The sequence below is a fragment of the Oreochromis aureus genome, linkage group 12, assembly GCF_013358895.1.
Source record: "Oreochromis aureus strain Israel breed Guangdong linkage group 12, ZZ_aureus, whole genome shotgun sequence".
In the NCBI taxonomy this organism is placed as follows: domain Eukaryota; kingdom Metazoa; phylum Chordata; class Actinopteri; order Cichliformes; family Cichlidae; genus Oreochromis; species Oreochromis aureus.
In genome coordinates, this window is record NC_052953.1 from 25,252,077 (window position 1) to 25,272,085 (window position 20,009).

A 20,009-nucleotide genomic window follows, 5' to 3' on the forward strand; every position below is an offset into this window, starting at 1 on the left:
TGACAGAGGTGGGTCCAAGTCTTTTATTCTGAAAAACATATTTTGGTCTCCTCTGTTACTGATGTTATCTGTATTTTTTTTATTATCTGGCCTTTAATCTGGATCTGGTTCCAACTGCTGCATCAACACAAAGTGAAAAAAGAAAGAATCTTGACTGTGATTCTCAGTCTAAAGCGCAGGTTTAATACTTCCTCTGTTTTAGCTGTCATTTTGCTCTTCTGACCCAAAGTAAGTGCAGGTTTATTACAGTAACTAAATGCAATAACACACACAGACACTCATGTAAAGCTCATGTTACTTGGACAGGCTAAATATGACATCATCTGCCCTTTATTTTAATGTGATCAACACAAAAGTCAGCATTAGCACGATTTATACAAATATAAGTGAGAATATAGTTTATTTATAAGATTTTTATAAGTCATTAAAGTCATAAAAAAGTAACTTGGTACACAGATCATTACCTAACCTGTCAGGGTTAACTGCTCTCGGGAAATGAGGTCATTTACATAGTTTACAAGCTTAGCTTTCCCATAAGAGGCGTGACTTGATTGTAAACCCCAAAAAACGAAAAACAAAAGTGCAACAGAGGGTGATACTTTATTTGCAAAAGTGAAATATCACAAATGTAGTGTTTATAACCAGCTCCACTCCTGTGATAAAGCATTTATCACAAACAGACATTTGTGTCGCTCTTTCTCGTTGCGATGAGGCTACAGTCACACTTTACAAACATCAAGCCAAAGTTCTGAACCTGGGCATCAAAAAAAGCATTTTTGTGACGAATATAGGAAAAAGCTCTCCCATAAAACACCCAAAAAGCAACAAACACACTTTAAAGACACTCAATTAGTCAAAAATGTCAAAACCTTAACCTTGTTAACTCACACATGACATTACTACACTGGTGCTGCAGTAAGAGACAAGCGATCAAAGATAAATGCAGTAATTCAAAAGCAAACAGCGCCCCCTCTGTTGAGTGTGGGTACACTTGCACAGGTGTGATTATGCACAGGATTTTTTTTTTTTTAATTTTAATTTATTTGATGCCAGGTGATCAAAACAGACGCTCTCCTTAACTACAGCTGTAGGTAAACACTACAGCATAATTACAGCGTGATTCTTTTTGGCAATGAAATACGGCTGAAGCCGACCGCAGCAGGGTGAAGTCTGAGCAGACATCCTGCATAGCAAACTGGGGGAGGACAGCTCAAATTAATCGACCAAGAAATGCAAAGTCAATGTAATAAAGCACTTGGTATAATGTGTATAATACAGGTCGGGAAATAAGAGAGATAACAAGTTCATTTGGATGCTGCGGTAATCCACTCAGTTCCCAGCACTGCTGCTGAAATGTTACTGGCCTTTTTCTTTTGCCTGTCTAGTTTCATTTAATCATAATACCACTATTAAAAATCCAATCTGTCACGGCTGGAGCTGTGTATGAAGTAGCAACCTGTATGAAAAAAGTAGGAAATCTGTCACAAATCATGTTTTATCAGTGGAGATCATCCACACATGACACCTGGAAGCAAAGACAGCTGTGCTTCCCTCGTCATTTAAAAAATGCTATGGTGATGGCAAAGCAAAGATACATGTACTAAATAGAGCATAAAAAAACTAAATACAAGCGCATACACATATGACCAGGAGGGTTTGATATTTCCCTTTTCAAGATACCACTACTACACAAACTGTGGCTCATTATATGCCCAGAACTCTCCTGAATCTTTTGTTAATTGTTGCTTAAGCTGGTGTTTTATAATATTTAAAAATGCCTTTAGTTAGGGCCAGTAAGAAATGAGTAAATTGAAATTTATACAAAGTTTGGTTATTTTTGACACTGCCAGTAAAATCAAATCAATTGAGCTAAAAATCATTTTAAAAATTCTTGATGTATCTCATGAATGTGCAGCTGCAGGTAGGACTTGCAGGATCATCCTCGCTGAGTTCGAGGTTTCGGGCTGAAGGGACATTTAAAAAAATCCGTCAGGAAGCGCTGAATAGGAACAACTCTCAAAAACTCTTGACACGTGCTGATAAATCTGGGTTACATGATACAAGAACTGTGGTCAACAGTGTGTGGCAGGGAGCTTAGCTGAGGCTGAGTGAAACGCTGGCTTATTTTTGGTGGCTGATGGGACGGTTGTAGTGGAGAACGATCACACCGATCAGCCTCTGAGGATGCTGTGGTTACAGACCTGCAGCAGACAGAAACACACTTTGTAAATGAGAACTCAAAACCCTTTTTAATTGTTGTAGCCGAGCGCACACATTCACACAGCTAACACACTCTGATGGATACGTCAGGGGCAACTCGGGGTTTAGTATCTCGGCCAAGGATACTTCAGCATGTGGACCGGAGGAGTCGGGGATCAATCCACCGACCGGTAGACGACCTGCTCCACCACCAGATCTTCAGCCACAGAACTCTGTTCAAACAGTGTGGATTACAGTGCAAATACAGGACACAGTGGGCTCAGACATCTAAATGCCATTGTAAGCAAATCAAGTCTAAATTAGTGACTGACTCTCCTGCAAAAGCCATTTCTCAGGTCAATGAGGTAAAATTAACTCTATGATTTTTAGTATCATTTAAAATGTAAATGGTTACATAAAAAGCACACCTTGCATGAGCTAAAATGTAGCCTGAAAGTACTAGCGGTAGGCTAATATATGCTTTGAAATGTCAAAAACACAAAAGGAGATGGTTGTAGCCTCTTCAAGCACTCCCATTGTGTGGATCTCATCATTTTGCAGCTTTCTGTAAAAGGACAATCATGAAAAGGCAGTTCTTCCTTAAAAAAATAAATTGAAATGGCAGCAAAACAAAATCATGGCCGTAAAAATGCCAATATGCTGCCCCGCACAATGAATGTGTCTCCGGCCAGCCATCCGTGTGGTAATTAATGAAAAGCAGGCCAGCATTGCACCTAATGTGTAGCCACAGTGACAGTGAGGAGGATTCAATAGACATAGATCAGCAAAGGTGCAGATCGCCTGCACTCCAACTACGATGTGCACAAAGGATCTCTTATGTCCCGCACGCATTACTCTTAGTTCATATCCCGACTCCACTGGGCCAGTAGGGTTACGGCTCTCCAGGGACCAGAGAAAGATTACTGTGCTCACTCTCTCACACTGAATCCATTCACTGGAATTACCACATCGACTCAGCTGCACTTGCACATGCAGTACAGAACACACACACACACACACACACACAGTGGAACACACTTACCACACACACACACATCAGATGTGGTACATTTAGAAGTATCAGATGTGGTCATTTGTCTTCAGTGAGAAGGACAAGAACACAGGCTAGAGAAGAAAAACAAAACACATCAGAGTCAGCCCACATGGCTATTTGTGACCTGCACAATGTGCACAACACACTGCTTATGTAATCTGTTACCTTATGATCTCCCATACAGACATTAGGACCCACTGTGTTGTAAACAACACTCTTCTCACCATTGTCTCTCTGAAAAGAAGAATGAACTTGAAGATCATTTATATGTAGACATAACAAACAGATTCTTCTTAAATTATATTAAGTTAAATTTTGAGTATCACATTTTTGTGGGCTGGATTATGTTCGTAGTGGATTTACATCACATTACATATTAAAGGTTATACAGTATGTGTGCATGAATGTAAAACCGTGTCCAGGTAAATACTTTTTTAAAATGGCAGTGTGTGAGTGAAGTGTCATGTAGTATTAAAAAAATTGACCCTCTCTGACTTCCTCTGTGTCCTCTAACACCCTGTGTGCTGATTTATTTGTAAAAGTCTTAATTTTCTAGAAAAATCAGAAGAAAGTGAGGTCCATGCTGTGCTTGCATGCTGTGCCAACGTCTCCCACACAACACAGACCATCACAAACAAGACAAGAAAGAAAAGTATGCGAAGCCCGTTGTCTAATGACTTGTGATTGACAACTTCTTATGCAATGAACATGCAGTTTTACACCACAGATAATCCTCAATTTCAAAATATGATCCAGAACAATCCCAAATACTCAGCAGGACTTTTACAGACTTTGGCTCACAGACTTCTACAGGAAAAGAAGTCTTTTTGCAACCACAGCTATCACCATCTGTTAGCTAACATTAGCTTTCCTGCAAAAACAGACAAACTGCAAGCTACATATTGTAGCGAAACACTATCTTAAATAGATAATGCTAGCTAATTTATTTAAACCCCTAGAGCTGCTCTGGCTGGTAAATTAACCCGTCACTATTAGCAAAGGTTTACAAACTAACCAGAGTCAGAGTCATGCAGCACAATTGGTTAACCTTAAAATGCTGTGAACTAATGTTATTGCTAGAAACACATTTGTTGTGGATATGCTGGTTGGCTAGCTTGCTAAAGAGCTTCCTTAACACGTCATGCTAACTCACATATTACATCAAATTGTGTTCATGTTTGTCATCAAGAAATGATGTGATGCTACAAATCAAAGCTGTATAACTAACATGGCAGAAGTAGCATGGATCTGCTACTGGGTGCTTTCTGATCCTATCTGAAAACAAATATACTTTTAGTTAAATATAACCCTTTAATAATCTCTGTGTGTAGTATTATCAATTAGCAGAGATTATATCTGAGATTGTGTGGATGTAAAATGACAAACAACAAGCGTGACAAAGACTCACCCTGTGGATTAAATCTTGGGCCGTATGTGACATAAGGATGCGATCACACCAGGCAGGACAGCGAGTGTTCATGTACTGAGTTGGTTTAGCATGCTCTTCACTGTATGGGTAGCTGAGCACAACACAAGAGGGGAAAAAAATCTTAAAGCATGAAAAGTAAATGGCAGAATTTTGCAGCAAGTAGCAGAGTTACAGGTCGTACCTTGGTGGAAACATGATGTCCTCTTCCCTAATAACATCATGGAAGGCTGCCACTTCTTTGTCATATTTCAAAAGCTGAGGGACAGAAGCCATTATGGTTACAAATGACTACAAACGTCAGCACATGAAAAACAAGCATGATGTGAGCGAGTGCAGATTTAACATGGGGGATAATTTGGGTTACTACTACTAATGTTTCTCCCTTTTTGTGTTTACTGCGCTGTCATTTCTATGAAGTATTCCTCCTGATGGAATCTAATCTAAAATCTGTGAAGACAGGTCAAACTAAGTTTCCCCTGAGTTTCTCAGTAGTGCAACTGATGATATCTTTATGGGTGAAAGGTGAGATTGTGTTCTTACTGCTCTGCCATTGTCCTCTCTGAAAACCGCCTGGTGCAGGTAGGCGAAAAGCTTCTCCTCAATTCGAAGCAGAACCTAGAGGTGAAAAGGAGACAGAGAAAGTTACGTTTGAAGCAGATTATTCTGGCCTTTTTTTTTAAACGAGATTCTCTTGTTCCAGTCACCTGGTGGTCGTTATCCTTTTCTTCATATATGATTCTCTGCACTTCGTTACTGCTGTCCTTCTTCACCGTCTGCACATCGGCAGCAGTGGACAAATCCTGGTCAAAAAACACAAACGACAGAGAGGGTTTATGTCAAAATTCCAGACTGGTACATGATTGCATCACTTGAACTTTGGGAAAAATGAAAGCTCTTGCATACCTGGACCAGACTAAGTGTATCCAGACGGAAGTTGAAATCTCCAAACAAAAAGAAAGGCAGCACAGTTTGCCGACTGTCTGATATCCTGGAAAAATAAAAATACTACCTTAAGTCATCACACAGGGTTTTAATTCTTAATCCAAATGTACTTTGTATGTGTGGAAATTCTCATACATGTTTCTCTTGATTCTGTTAAAATGCTAATTCACTGGATAAGAGGAGCTACATGATAGCAGATTTTGAATATTATGTTTTCACACAGTAGCGTGCAGCTGCTAATCTCACCTGCTGATGACATATCTGAGAGCGTTATTGCGGTTGGCTGAGTAAATGGAAGGACTGGAGTTGCAGGCAATGAGGTTAGAGGCATCATGGAACAGGTGGACATTTACCAGGTCTAGACCTCTGTGAAAACACCCCCCGACACACACAGGCAAAAGAGGGTGAGTTGTGGCAGATGGAGGGAGAAAAACACGAAACGATCCGATAACTCCAAAGCCTGACATCAGATAGGTGTGTATGTGAGTTTGTATGCCAATAACAGGTGTCATTTACAGGAGCTTTCTTATCAGTGAGCACACTTGGGTTAATGTTCAGTCTACAAACAAGTGCAGTTCGCTGGCTCCTTTTCTTAGGCTGTCACCAGAAAGCAATTAATGAGCATCTCACAAATGAGCTGTGTTGACTCACAGTATGATGCTGTGGTACATTAGATTTTGAGCTCCTGTTGTTCCAGTCCCAAGGTAACAACACAGCAGAGCAAATACTGACTGCTACTACGAAATTAAAACCCTGCCCACCATCCTGCTGAGTCTCAGCTCCCAACAGAGCACCACATTACATTAATTATTTATATTCTGTGAGTTTAACCAGTGAAGTAAAGAGGACATTTGTGTCAAAACACAACCCAGAAGATATTAATAACTGGATGATAAGAAACCACAAGGTCATCGGAGCAGCTGAATGTGAGCCTCACTGTTTGTTTTATATCAGCGTTGATAGATCAAAGTAGGTTTTAAATGTCCTCTTAGATGTTTACTGAGTAAAATTTTATTTGCTTGTCTTCGAGGAACTACAATATTTGACCTTCAGTTTACTGAGGGATGCCGAAGCATGCTTTAAAAACAAGTATGACATAGTGGCTAACAGTTGCTTTAACTCCAGCAGTTATGGTTCCATATTATAGGAGCTTAAACATACTGATACCAAATACTGTAAAAGATGGACAAAGCCAATGTGGACATACCAAATATGATTTAATAACATTGTTTTTAATTATTATCAAAGGTTAGGTACTATCAGTGAAATGTATACCCAGCCCTCTGATGTGATGTCTTATCTGAACATTGACCCATGGGACATTTTTTTATTTATTTAACTTTGACAGTCAGTCAAGGACTTTGGGCTCATAACAATCTTCTACGCTGCTTTTCCGATCTTTTAAAAACAGGCTACATATTTGTTCCCAAGGGTGCTGTTTTTATTGTAAACGTATTTTTCCAAAAAGTCACCAAACAGCCACACATGAAAGTGTGTTCAACCCTGCTGGTGCATCACGGCGAAGGTGAATGTTTGTTACGTACTGGTTGTGTATAATCCAGCGGGTCCTCATGAAGCCCTTTCTGGACCACTTGAACTGCAACACAGGAAAAACTGGAGTGAGTCACTAAACAGCAGTGAGCTGTGTCTTTAAAGGGCTAAATTGATAATTATTGATTCTTGCACATAATTTGTCTCATCACCCTGTCAGAGCAGGCAGACGGCCCCCCAAAAGCCCCAGTAGACTCATTTGTCCCAACATCTCCTTTGGCCCATGTTTGCCCCTCCCGACAGGCATACCCAGATGCACAGTCATGCATACATACTCACATCAGGCCAGAAATTCTTTGGGAATTTTTCTTTCTCCACGGTGGTGACCCTGTCCAGAGAGCCCATATACCTGTTCTTCTCCAGCACTGCTTTAAAATTCTTAACTGTGAGAGGCAGAGCCAAGGAGGTGACATGTAAAAGAGTGAGAAAACATGCAAACAGCAATCAATAAACTGGTGTTAACCTCATCAGAGCGGCATACATGATGAGCAAATCTATAAGCGGGCCATTAGACTGTGTTCGGCGAACAACAATCGTTTCGGGCCACGCAGCGAGTGGCAGCTTCGGGATGTTTATGGTCCTTCCATAAGCTTTTCTGAGGAGCTTTTTCACGTCTAACGTGACTGGACTATGCAACAGCAAAATAGCCGCTCCACTTTAAATTCGAGTTCTTTGCAAATAGGAGAAGTAGCCTTCAAACTGCCAGCACAGTTTGCCAGAGAAATGTCCAACAATTAAACACCGACAAGGATTTTGCAACAGCACAACCGACAGCACCAAAGGCGGGAGGATTCTATCAAAACAATGCATTGAGTAATAACCATTGGTGCGTTCCAAGACTTTCTGTTTGGAAAAGAAACTAAATTTAGCACAACATGATGAATGATGAAATAGGAAATCTATGTAAGCGTTGTGGGTTTTTTTTACCATGAAAGTCATACTGTTGTATATTTTTCAGTGTCTTGTGGATGAAGTACATGCTCCCCAAAGCCTGTAAATAGAAAAGATATAGCAGTTACAATCAGTTTCAGGTAAACCACTTCAAAAAAATGATAGTGAAACTGGACTTTTAATCATTCTGCAGATGCTTTTGGTTTCATTGATCCTCTTAAAAGAAAGCAAGAACACATGGTATGCTTTGTGCACTGGAAATGTATGACACAGTGCATTGTTACTGTCCAAAAAGATGGCAAACTTTAAGTAATAAACTCTTTCCGAGGGGACGTATAACTGCACAGCACATCCACGCGCTGCTTCTGAGACACGCACACTTCAGTACCCAATCATCCCTGACGTGGGGCTGACAATTTTTAATGTACTAACTGCCTGCTCCACTGATCTGATTAATCGCAGCCGGTGAAATCAATAAAGACAGAAAATTAAAACCATTTAAAAGGTATTAAGCAGTGAGCCCACTGTCTGCCAACACCGCTGCTGCAAACTGGGAGCTGAAGAAAAATCAGCCGGCACTCAAGAGGGCTCAGGGCGTGACAGACCGCCGTGACAGACACCCCCCAAACACACACACACAAATCCAGCCGCTACATGAGAAATTTCTCCCTGAAGAATTCATTTATCTTCAGTGCCAAAATTGTCCACAATAAATAAAATTAGATATATCTCTGTGTTTGACTCCAGCGAACTGCAGTCGGTGACCAACTTGTCTGAATGAAGATTTAAGCAACGAGTTATTTAACTGAGTCTGAAATTCTCTTTAACTTGTATTTAAAGCCTGTTGTAGACTCAGGAAGGAAGTGAGTCCCCACTGAAGTTATGATGGCACTTTTTTCACAAAATTGGGGCATTAGAAGTGTACTCTAACAAGTCATAAAACATCAGATGGCCAACACTCTTCGCTTTGTTTATGCTGGATTAGTAACAATGTTATATACTGGAAAGTATGTGCACACACGTCGGCACACACAGAGGCACATTTCCCTCCTCGTTTTCCTCCACATACTCTGCCAAACACCTATCTTCATCAATCAGGTTTGTGCACAGTTTAATAAAAAAATATTGACTTACAAGTGATTTTTTATCAAAACACCATTTGTACTGGGAATTCATGCAAGTCTGCCCCCTCTGCTTCTGCAACCTCTCTGAAAAGAGAACCCACCACCCCTCCCCAAACTCTCTCATGGCCGTATAACTGATGATCGCAGCCAAGGGGAAACAAATTGAAAATCAATACGGGTGGCACCGACGAAATGAGAATGAGGCATTAGGTGGGGTGGGGTGGCTGCAACCCTCTCAGGGCAAACAGCGGAGGGTGCAAACACTCAAGTGCAGAGGAAACTTAGTCCCGGCTGTCTTCTGCCCCCCCAGCACACTTTATTTATTGTGTACAAATAGGCTGGGATCAATAGTTTTAATCTAGAGTTAAATGTATTGACTTTGGCCTGTCTCTACTCTCACCTGGCCATTGAGTTTCCCCTTTTTTACTTCACGCACCTTCAGTCTACAGATGCAGCCATTGACCCCTACTGTCAAACGTTCAGTGTGAGGGTATCACCTGGGAGGAGTGTGGGTTAATACTTTAAAAAACACTCGACCGTGCAAAAGTCTTGAGCTGACTGTCCTTTCTTTCTATTTTGCTAAGAAAGTGGGAAAAAGGCACCGCGATTTATTGAAAAATGTGCAAGCATGCATGGAAAAAACAGAGGTTGAACTATTCAAACAGCTTGAAAGTGAATATTTGGTGTGAGCACAAGCTTAGGTAGTTTTCAGGAATAGTTTTTCAGGCTTCTTGGAGGACACTCAAAGCTCTTCTCTGGATGTTGGCTGCCTTTTGTTTTGGTCTCTGTCAAGATGATCTCACACATCTTCAATTATGCTGAAGCCCAAAATCTGTCCAACACCACTGGCCAAAATGCAGTTCCAGATCTTGACAAAGCCTCCCCCTGGTTTACATGCAGTAGACACTCAATGTTGTTCCTCTCTCCTGACCTCCTCTGTACATACTGACATATCCATCTGAAGCAAGGTAAGGTCTTTATCTTACAATATATGAGCTTTGAGGCAACTTTCATTGTGATTTAGTGTTGTATAAATAACATTAATTGATTTGACTGCTTGATGCTGTTGATCTGCTGTATATAGATTTTTTGCCTGACTCTTCCACTTGTTCAGTTTCCTCTCTACACAGTATGCCGAGACATGTTTCGGCTCATAGCTTTTTCGGAATCAACTTGTTGATACAAAAATAGAAACAAATAGTATGCTTTTGCAACAGACTGCTAGTAACAAAGTGCCTAAAGTTACAATTTAAAACTGGTTCTTTGCTAAGCTGTCTGTTATGTGTTGACATAAGACGGGCTTATCCCTTGAATTTCATTGCTTTTTAAAATCTTGAATGATTCATAGGTCACTGTTAAGAAGCTTAACAAACATTGCCCTGAAAATGATCAGGTTCAAGGACTGGCCTGAAAATGAGAAAAAAGCAGCCAGTGACTAAAGAAAAACTTTAAAAGCTCTTCGGAAAACCTGGAGAACTATTGCTCAAACAACTTTTAAAAAATTACAAGAAAGTCTGGTTCCTTGAAAGCGAAATAAAAAATGAGGGGTGAGTCACAACTTTTGCACTTCCAGCTAGGGGCAAAATTTCTAGGAAACTAATACTGCTGAACCAGTTAAAAGCTACTATGAACTTTAAGAAATCATTTTAATATCTTTCTAAGAAAGATATTAAAAGCTTGTTTGTATTACATGAGGACAATAAAAAAAAGGTGCATACAGAAAACGTCTTTCATAAAAGGTGTGGACAATGAGGCTTAATCTGTGACTGAACAGCATTCCAACAAAAGACCAAGGATTCAGCTCCTGACATTAAGAAATGCAGGGAGCAGCATGAGATTTAACAGACCTGTCTTTAAGAGCACCTCCTCTCCCTGTGCTCATATTGTGCAACAGCTTTAGTGCTGTTTTGTGCTTCATCTTTGAGATCAATGTCACTTACACAAGGCTGTTGTTTTGCACATTTAACATTGTGCAGTGAACTGAAAACTGACTCCAGCTAAGAAGTACTACTAGAGTATGTTCAGATTTCAGCAGATTTTATTTGTAGTGTTCTGGTCTTTAACACGATGATCAGAATATCAGTTAGACTCAGAGAAAAGTCTGTTTGGGCAGTCTGTGGCAATCACAATTTATTGTGGTATATTGTATACAATTACAACTAAATATCAACAGAATTTAGATGACTTCACGTGACTTTTATCATTTTCATTTTGAAGACAACCTGATGAAAAGTGTGCAATAGTCAAATTGTGGGGCGGCACAGTGTGGAGCTTGTATAATTTCCCCTGAGTGGGTTCTCTCCAAAAACATACATGCTAGGTTAACTGATCTGTCTCCGTGTATTACCCCTGGAACCCCATCCTCGGGGTACCCCACAGTCGGGATAGGCTCCAGAACATCCACCACAATGAACTGGATAAAAAAAACTAGATGGATGGGCTCACAATGTGTTTTATATCAAGACTTAAAATGAATACTGGCATGTGCCCAGGATAAGCTTTGTTTGTTTGGTTGGTTGTTTTTTTGTTTGTTTTTTTTACAAAAACTTCTTTAAATTTTAGTACAACATTAAATATATAGTAAAGTATTTTTGGAGTTATCCTAAAAACTGTAATGTAAAAATAATGTAATTCAATACTGAGACTGTGTCGCGTCACTCAGAAACTTCTGATTTTCCCCAGCAGAGTGCATTGACTGCATCCAGTTATCATTGTGCAGTAACATGTAAGAGAACTCCATCTAGTGGAAACACACAGCAACTACTCTGTATGAGTTGAGTTTCTTACCGTGAAGGTATCTTCTACTTTGAACTGGTTGTCCACATAAATGCAAGACCTGTCAAAGTCTTTCATTTCTTCACTGGACTCGAGGGTCCTGGTAACAGCAGAGCAAAGAAGTATGATCACTGCAATGGAGGTTTCTTTGTATACAGACCTAACAATCTAAGAGTCTTCTGACTATAACTATATAACCATCAATTAATGGTATATTTTTAAAAAAAAGATGTAATGGCTTGACTGGTTCTCACTTCTCAAATGATACCAAACTGTGGATGGTTTTGATTTTTTTGACACATTATAAGGAACTGTTTAATTGACAACAATGAGTCAATGAAAATGGCAAAATTCATTATAATCAGCATATTAATCCTACCAGAAGAAGTCTTCTGCATGGCCCATGTTTAACATGTAGTCCTTTCCTCCCACCTCCTGGAAGTGCAGGGCAATGAACTGTGGCTTGTAGCTCTGGATAGTCTGTTATAAAGCAAAGCAAACACTCTCAGTGCAATGTATATGCTTACACTAAAGAGCACTGAGGCGTGTAGAAGGTCAATAATGATTGTTACAGGATGAAGGCAACTGTCCTTTAGAGTCAGGCTGGTAATGCTATCAGTTTAAGTACTGGATTGCACCAATGACATACATGCATGCACACGGCTGAGTTGTGGTTCCTTCCGTAAATTTGTGTAACCACATCAGACTGACTTCATGAAAAGATCATGTCTCTCATATCTCTTCTTGCCTATCCCTCCTCATCTGCTTTACATCATCATCCTCACATGTTGCTGCTTTTGAAGGATGTCATTTCTTTACATAAAACCTTTTTAAAACACTAGCATTTTCCACAAAATGTTCCTGAAAATGTTTCATAATATAATCCAGTTTAAAAAATTAAGGATTTCTCTCCAGGGAAGACTCTTAATTTGAAATACAAGACACATAAAGTATGTCCAATGTGTGGACAATGCAAATTAATCAGCACATCTTAAATATCTGACCTTTCAATTTGTCTTTTAAAGAGCATATGCTTTAGTGATGTTTGAATTTCAACACTACATCCATGAAGGGAGGCCAGGTGAAAGTTTACTGTTGCTGACTATCTGTGTTAGTCCTTCTGCAGATATGTTATCAGTAATTACAACTGTATAATAGGACAGTGGCCAGAACCAACACAGGTTTCGCTTCCTAGAAGTGGCCATACACTCCTAAAACCCCCCAGATATATCACATTCTGAAAACTGTGATATTATTGCAACACACAGAGGCTCAAGCTTACCTTGTACAGTTGTTTTAACCATTCACTCTGAATTTCACCGACCTATGAAATGTAAACACAAACAAACAAACATATAATTTGGGCACAGATTAACACAATTTTTTCAGTAAATCTAGAAATCAGAATTTTTTTCATAGGGTATTTATTTGTAGGTGCCAAAAATAGATAATATTTACTTTCCCGTTTTAATCTATGATAACATGATGTCCCTATTTAAATTTCACAGATCGTGAGGCTAAAGGCAGCAGAGGATAACCAATTTGCAGCGAAGAAGAAGAAACTCATAACACTGACACCACAATAGATACTTAATTTATGTTTTTTCCTTTCAAATGTTATTTTCTCCCTCACTTGCACAGATATAATCATATATAACTGCTATTGCAATGTCTCAATTATCACAGAATCACAGTGCCATGATAGCAGTATTATTGTGGACAACGTAGTTTGATATCATCATTTTTTGAATTGCTCCATGATTACCATACCCACTAATTAATACATTTTAAAGATATTAAATGTTGCTTTATATCATAAGTAGACCAAATTAAAGAAACAGGGTTAGTCTAATCTTCAACTATTTAAAATGTTCAAAGCTAAAGGACTAAAAATATTGCAATCACAGTAAAATAAATAACACTCTCTCTCAGTTTTGACGTTTTACTAGTACATAATAAAAATAGTTAGCAGGTTCAAAGATTATTTAAATACCATCCCCTATAGACAACTGCACATTACATATTACACTGTGGAATTATTTATTTAACAAAAAACGAAAGCAAAATGCAGAACGAGTGTGTGAGAAACCAAGTAGATATCTGGTAAGAGCACGTTTAGCAGAAGTAACTTAATATAATCATTATCATGACTTTATCAGTCTCTCACGTCATTTTGGAGATTTGCTGCTTTGCTTGGGATCATTGTCCTGCGGCATGACCCAGTCTGGGCTGTCAGACAGATGGCCTCACATTTGACTGTAGAATACTTTTGCATACAGTAGAGTTAATGGCTCAATGAATGAAGGCCCAAACGACCTCTTTCTGCAAAAGAATCCCAAATCATCATCCCTCCACCGCCGTGCATGACAACTTGTATGAGCTCTTTGCTGATACGCTGTGTTTGGTTATTGTCAAATGCAGCGCTGTGGATGGCGAAACATCTTCATTTTGCTCTGGTCTTTCTTAAGGACATTGGTCAAGAAATCTTGTGGTTTGATGAGATGCAAATTTGCAAACCAAAGCTGTGCTGCTAACTGAGGCTTGTAGAATCTGAAACTGTCAAACTGTCTGTCTTTGTTAACATATATCAGAACATCTTCCTTTACAAGGTCCTCACACTTGCTGATGATCAGTTAATCAAGTACATTTATTCAGCAGCACCTGGCAGCTACTTACCTCCTGCTATGGAAGCAGTAGGGGTGTACTTAATTTTAAATACACTGCTTTACAATTTGCAGTCAAGAAAATTTCACAGACCTCTGTTAGAGTTAACTAATTATTTATTTTATAAAATTATTTATTCTTTATTTTACTGCTATGTATGACTCTAACAGGACACTTGGTTCACAATAGCTTATATTTCATGTGCCAGATTAGTCGTACAGTCCTTGGCCTGATCTATCTGGCATTGAGGGGCATCACATTCTACTATCCAGCTTTAAATATATATGCTTTAAAACATTGTTTCTTTTTAAATCCCATTGACTTAATGTTGCAAATGCTCATTTCATCGTCCTATGAAAAAACAATTATGACTGAAAGATTGCAATTATTGATAAAATATGACACTGAGTGAAAGAAAGAAAGATATATGAACAATCTCTCTAGGGGACAACAGAAGTCCCCTACAGAGAAATGCATGGAAACATGCACAGAGCTACAAGTGCAAGTTAAAGTAAAAAAAATAATAATAAGTGACTAGTAAATGTGACAGAAATTGTCAAATATTTTTTAAATGCTTAAGAGTTACAAAACTTGCAGCTTCAAGTATTCCACCAAATTCTTACATGGAGTCCACAAATGAAGATCAAATGATGATTTATTTTTGCTCACTTATGCTGCCCAACAGAAGGGACATAGAAGTAGCAACCTTTGATAGATGCAAAACAAAGAAAAGCTTCTGTATTTAAAATTGCACTGCCATACCAGCTAATGGATAATCAGCTCAAATGGAAGTCAGGAAGTCATCTCAAACTCTGAGCAGGTTAACATAAACATTAGGGATTTCCTGGAAACATTATCCTGCACCATGTACAAGTACAGCTGCACCTGTTGCAGTCCAGCCAACATCAGCTTGTCATCTATGAAGGTCTGTGTCTTTTTTCATAGACAGTTGATATTCAGGTTTAATAGTAAAATGTTACTCAAAAAAGTCAGCAGATAAGCCTTATACACAGCTAAAGAAGCCAAACAGGTTCGGTGCTTCCAGGTTTAGAAAAGCAGGCATATTTTAGATGCTACATGTGAGTTGCTGTACCCCGACAATACTGATCCACCCATCTGATCAAATAAAAATCTGCTTTCATCCCATGATTTTGTTGTTGTTGTTTAAGGTCGTGTTTTGTTAACTTGTATACCTAGTAGCTGGTATTACCAGGTAAAACAGTTGTTTCTTTTGCCAGAATCTTCACTCTCATAGTTCATCAATTAATACCAACTTTCATCATGTAGTTTCTTAGAGTGACACTATTGGATTTACAGCCCAGAGTAGGCGCAGAATAATATGCGGTCTCCTGCAAGGCCAGGTTTTTTTCCAAGCACCTGAGAAATGACTTTGCATACTGCATTTGCATGCCAGTGATGACAGCAACTCAGCCATTATGACCGAAAGGACTCCTCCCACGTCAGCCTTTCTCCAAACACTCTGTCCACCAGCTGTAATACATTCGCATTTAATTGACATACTTTTAATTTATACTTTCTATAGGGGTGACAACGTTAAAAATTGGATGAGGCAAACTTACAACAACCAATTGGACACTTAATTTTTTTCTTTCTGACCAGAACAATAAGCAAACTGTCAGACAGCAGGCATAGTAGACGTTAAACTCTTTTCTTTGTCTACTGTTGTAATCCGCACTGCAGCACTTGTGTGAAGCTGTGGTCTTTTTAAATGTGCTATAGAAATAAATTTTGATTGATTGATTGAATTCAACAGGCTGATTAAGTTGATTGGTGTTGTCACAGAGTGGTGACCACATCCTGTCCTATCCCAGCTGGGAATGACTGAAAATGAAGGCATTTGTTTTTATACAAGGAAAATATATAAATATGTATATATTTAGTCATTACACAAGCTCAGTAATAAACATGGTAGCCAAGATGGCACTAAATATCGGTGAGAGTTTAATGTCTCTAACAGGACACTAAGCCAGCCCAGAACTGCAAAGGGAAAGGATTTACTCTGTCTTGTGCTGGAGGTCCTGCTCTCACCCAAAAGTTGGGTGAATAATTTAGGAGTGTTTGTTTATAGAAATGAGAGGGCTTAAGTAAGTAGAAAAGTTCAAGTCCACCGGGGAAGATATTCATCTGTTTACATATCTCCCACAATGGGACCTGACATGTTTTCATTGGAGCAAGGTCTGGCAACCGGAAACAGGTCCTGAGCCAAATTTCCATGAGTCTAAAAGCTCTCCTCCCTGCACTGTCTGAAAGTTAAGCAAAGCCGAGGTAAAACAGAGAAAGTGCTGGAACTCGTTGGAACAGTTAAATTACAGTTTAAATTATTTAATCTTGTGTTTAAAGAGGTGGTTTTACTGTATGTTTTTGAATACATGCAAAAAAGTGAGACTGGGCTGTAAAGTGCAACTTACATGGTGTTGCAGACTCACAGAGCTACCATGGCGTTCTAAATCTCTGATGTTTTATAAGGCTGCTATAAACTGAGTATTGAATACAAAACAAACACACTTTCCCAGTAGTGACATCATAAGCAGTGATTTTACACCTGGGATTGATGACAAATAGTGTGGTTGCAATCTTCATTACCCTCATAGAGGATCTGGAGGACCCCTGCAAAGGCACAGCTACCTTTGCAGATTGACAGGATGCCAAGGATGGTAACTCAAATGAGTTAACATCCCTGGCAATAAATCACCGTCTGCGACTAAATCTGTTATAAACTTTATGTAACCTGCAATCCTCTATTAAACCTTTGCTGACCTTAGTTTACTTTGGAATGAGTTATGCCCAACACTCAATGCAACTTGATGTTTTGTTCTGTGCATTGCGCACTGCATTATGTATGCGTCTGTGTGTATGGAGATCATTAGGTTTGTACATGTGTGTGCACAGATGCTGAGCTGATCATTATCAAACAGCATCAAAAGTGGGTATGATTAAATAAGTTTATACTTCCTCCTGCTCCTTTTCCACCATGTAAATTGCGCGGTATGCTGTTGTTGGAGGTGTTTTTGTTTTTATTCTTTCTCAGTTACCTGTTTACACTGCACTTTTGTTGTTTATTTTATTTTTATCGGAAAAAAAGCAATTTGTTACTTCATGTTAACATGGCAACGGTTAAAGAGGTCTATTCACTATTTATTATCAGTATGAATATGTAATTTAATTGCAAGCATAACTGTAAACGGATAAAAATAAAAACACACTTCTGAATGACAACATTTAGTTGACCTGTGTGTTGTTATTTTTCATGTCTGGGTGTTGCAGACGGGTTCAGAAGGATTTGGTAAACGGTAAAAGGACTGTTTCTTATAGGACTGGTAGATATAACTACTTTATCAGAGCACTTCACGCAGCTTCCCTCATTAAGAAAAGCACGCTCTTTCTATCTAACATTCACACCCCGATGGATGTATCGGAGAGCAACTTGAGTTTAGCATCTTGCCAAGGATACTTGGCATGCAGACTAGAATTGAACCACCACCTTTCCGATTTGTAGGTGACCTGCTCTGCCGCCTGAGCTGCAGCCACCCCTTCCAGTCTGGCACGTGACGGGTCCAACAGGTAGCTTGTCTAATTATGAGTGAACTTTGACTGTTTCCTTTTAATTAACAGTATCTGCTGCTGACAGCTGATAAGGAAACATTGCTTGGTAACTTGAAAGCGTCGCATTACGAAGCAAATGTACGTGAATTACCGAAAAACCCCAACAACAAACAAAAAAAAACAACATAAAACACCAGAAGAGCTCAGCTCACTGCTTACATCCTTATACCTATGATGTAAGCTAGCAATGTAGCCGATTCAATGTTTAAAAAAACACTTGCCTCCTACCCTACACCCTCCTACCGGCTTACTTGAGCCTATTAGCGTTTATATAATCCTCTGACTGTACCTTAAGTATGGTGTGACTTTAATTGTGATGCCATTCTACTTACATTGTCAAAGAGCGAGCCGACGTTTGCGGTGACAAGCAGCACATCGGTGAACGTTTCCATGTTAACGACGCGAGCAGTCCCGAGGAAACTCCGTAGTAGCAGCAGCAGCGTCGCCAGTGATGCTCATGCAGGCCTGCGATCAACTCTGCAGGAGCTTACCGAGGCTTATAATGTGTGTGAGTATCTGAGAGAGAGTCTGAGTGGCGACTAGCAGCTATCCCTCAGTCTCACGGACGCCTTCCCGCTTCTGGTCCAACTCGTTTGCTGATAGCGGGCTTCGGTGTCGCACGGTTAACGTACCCCTGCAGAGAGGCGCTCGTCTTCATCATCGTCGTGGAGTCAGGGAGCAGGTAACAAGTTTGTGTAACTGCCCGCCCAGACGTGTGGATTTCCGCCTCCTCGGGGTTAATTGGACTAGTAGGTTCTTAGGAGGGCTTCTTAAGCAGCCTGGACTGGGCATCTGTTGCTGACAAACCCTCGAAGAGCCTTCTGCAAGCGGGCGGTGTTGCGTTATGAACTCTCGGCGCTCCGCCCATTTGCTCCGATCGCTGCTGGTTTGCTGTATTCCATACAATAAGTTTATCAGTGATAAGCCAACCATCACTCAATAATAAAATCACCTGGAGATAATCTCACAGCATTTGAATGTCACAGAAACCTTTACATACATACATGACTTGCTGTACTAAACAGCTAGCTTTTACTAACCGCAACCCCCCCTTAACCACACTGAGCATTACATTATTACAACAATGATTTGTGAGGTGTTATAACCTAACATGTAATTTATACACCACATAAAGTTGTTGTTGTTGAAAAAAAAAGGACTTTAAAGGATTTTAAACTCGCAAATCAGCGTACCACAGTCTCGTTGTCTAAAGACACAAAACAGGAAGTTAGTCATCTTCTCCCTGTGTAGCACTTCTTTTGGGGCAGGTTGCGTTTCTTCAGCGCACAATCAAATTATATAACAGGTACATCTTGCCTTAACCTCACTTCCCCTTAGCTGTATGATCAGTGATTATACCCTGCTGCTATCACCATTAACTACACTGTAATTTGCAGTCCTGTGCCAACAGATGCATGACTTCCACTTTAGTCATTTTTCTTTAGAAAAGCCCGCCTTCTCCAGTATCTTTTCATCACCACAGCAGCATAACAACATTTCCCCATCCTTAGTATCCAGTGGAGCCAGAAGCTATAAAAGACTTATTTGGAGTAGATAGATGTGTGCCATGCAGCAGGGGCTTGGACTCTGGCACTCCGTAATGTTGTTAGTGAGCTGCTCAACCAAGGCATGGGTTACACAACCGAAAGCCGCTCTCTGCTTCCTCTTTCTTCTCATCCTCCAAGCACTGTGTGCTTTATTTACCCGCATCAACAAATCCACTTGAAGCTATTGCAATCAAATGGTTTGGAAGGAC

At 39.7% G+C, this 20,009-nt stretch overlaps 1 protein-coding gene across 1 annotated transcript; it reads right to left on the bottom strand.

Annotated features, from left to right (window-relative positions):
• Window positions 1–283: 283 nt before the first annotated feature.
• Window positions 284–19,111, bottom strand: inpp5l (inositol polyphosphate-5-phosphatase L). Its single transcript, XM_039620978.1, has 16 exons — window positions 18,586–19,111; window positions 13,248–13,289; window positions 12,345–12,445; window positions 11,978–12,065; window positions 8,103–8,166; window positions 7,455–7,558; window positions 7,169–7,221; window positions 5,871–5,990; window positions 5,586–5,670; window positions 5,387–5,482; window positions 5,223–5,297; window positions 4,864–4,937; window positions 4,662–4,773; window positions 3,419–3,487; window positions 3,269–3,324; window positions 284–2,202 (listed from the first exon to the last, which is right to left on the bottom strand). Exons 1-15 carry the CDS (start codon window positions 18,643–18,645, stop codon window positions 3,280–3,282), a joined length of 1,188 nt encoding a protein of 395 aa, XP_039476912.1. The 5' UTR covers window positions 18,646–19,111; the 3' UTR covers window positions 284–2,202; window positions 3,269–3,279.
• Window positions 19,112–20,009: the final 898 nt, after the last annotated feature.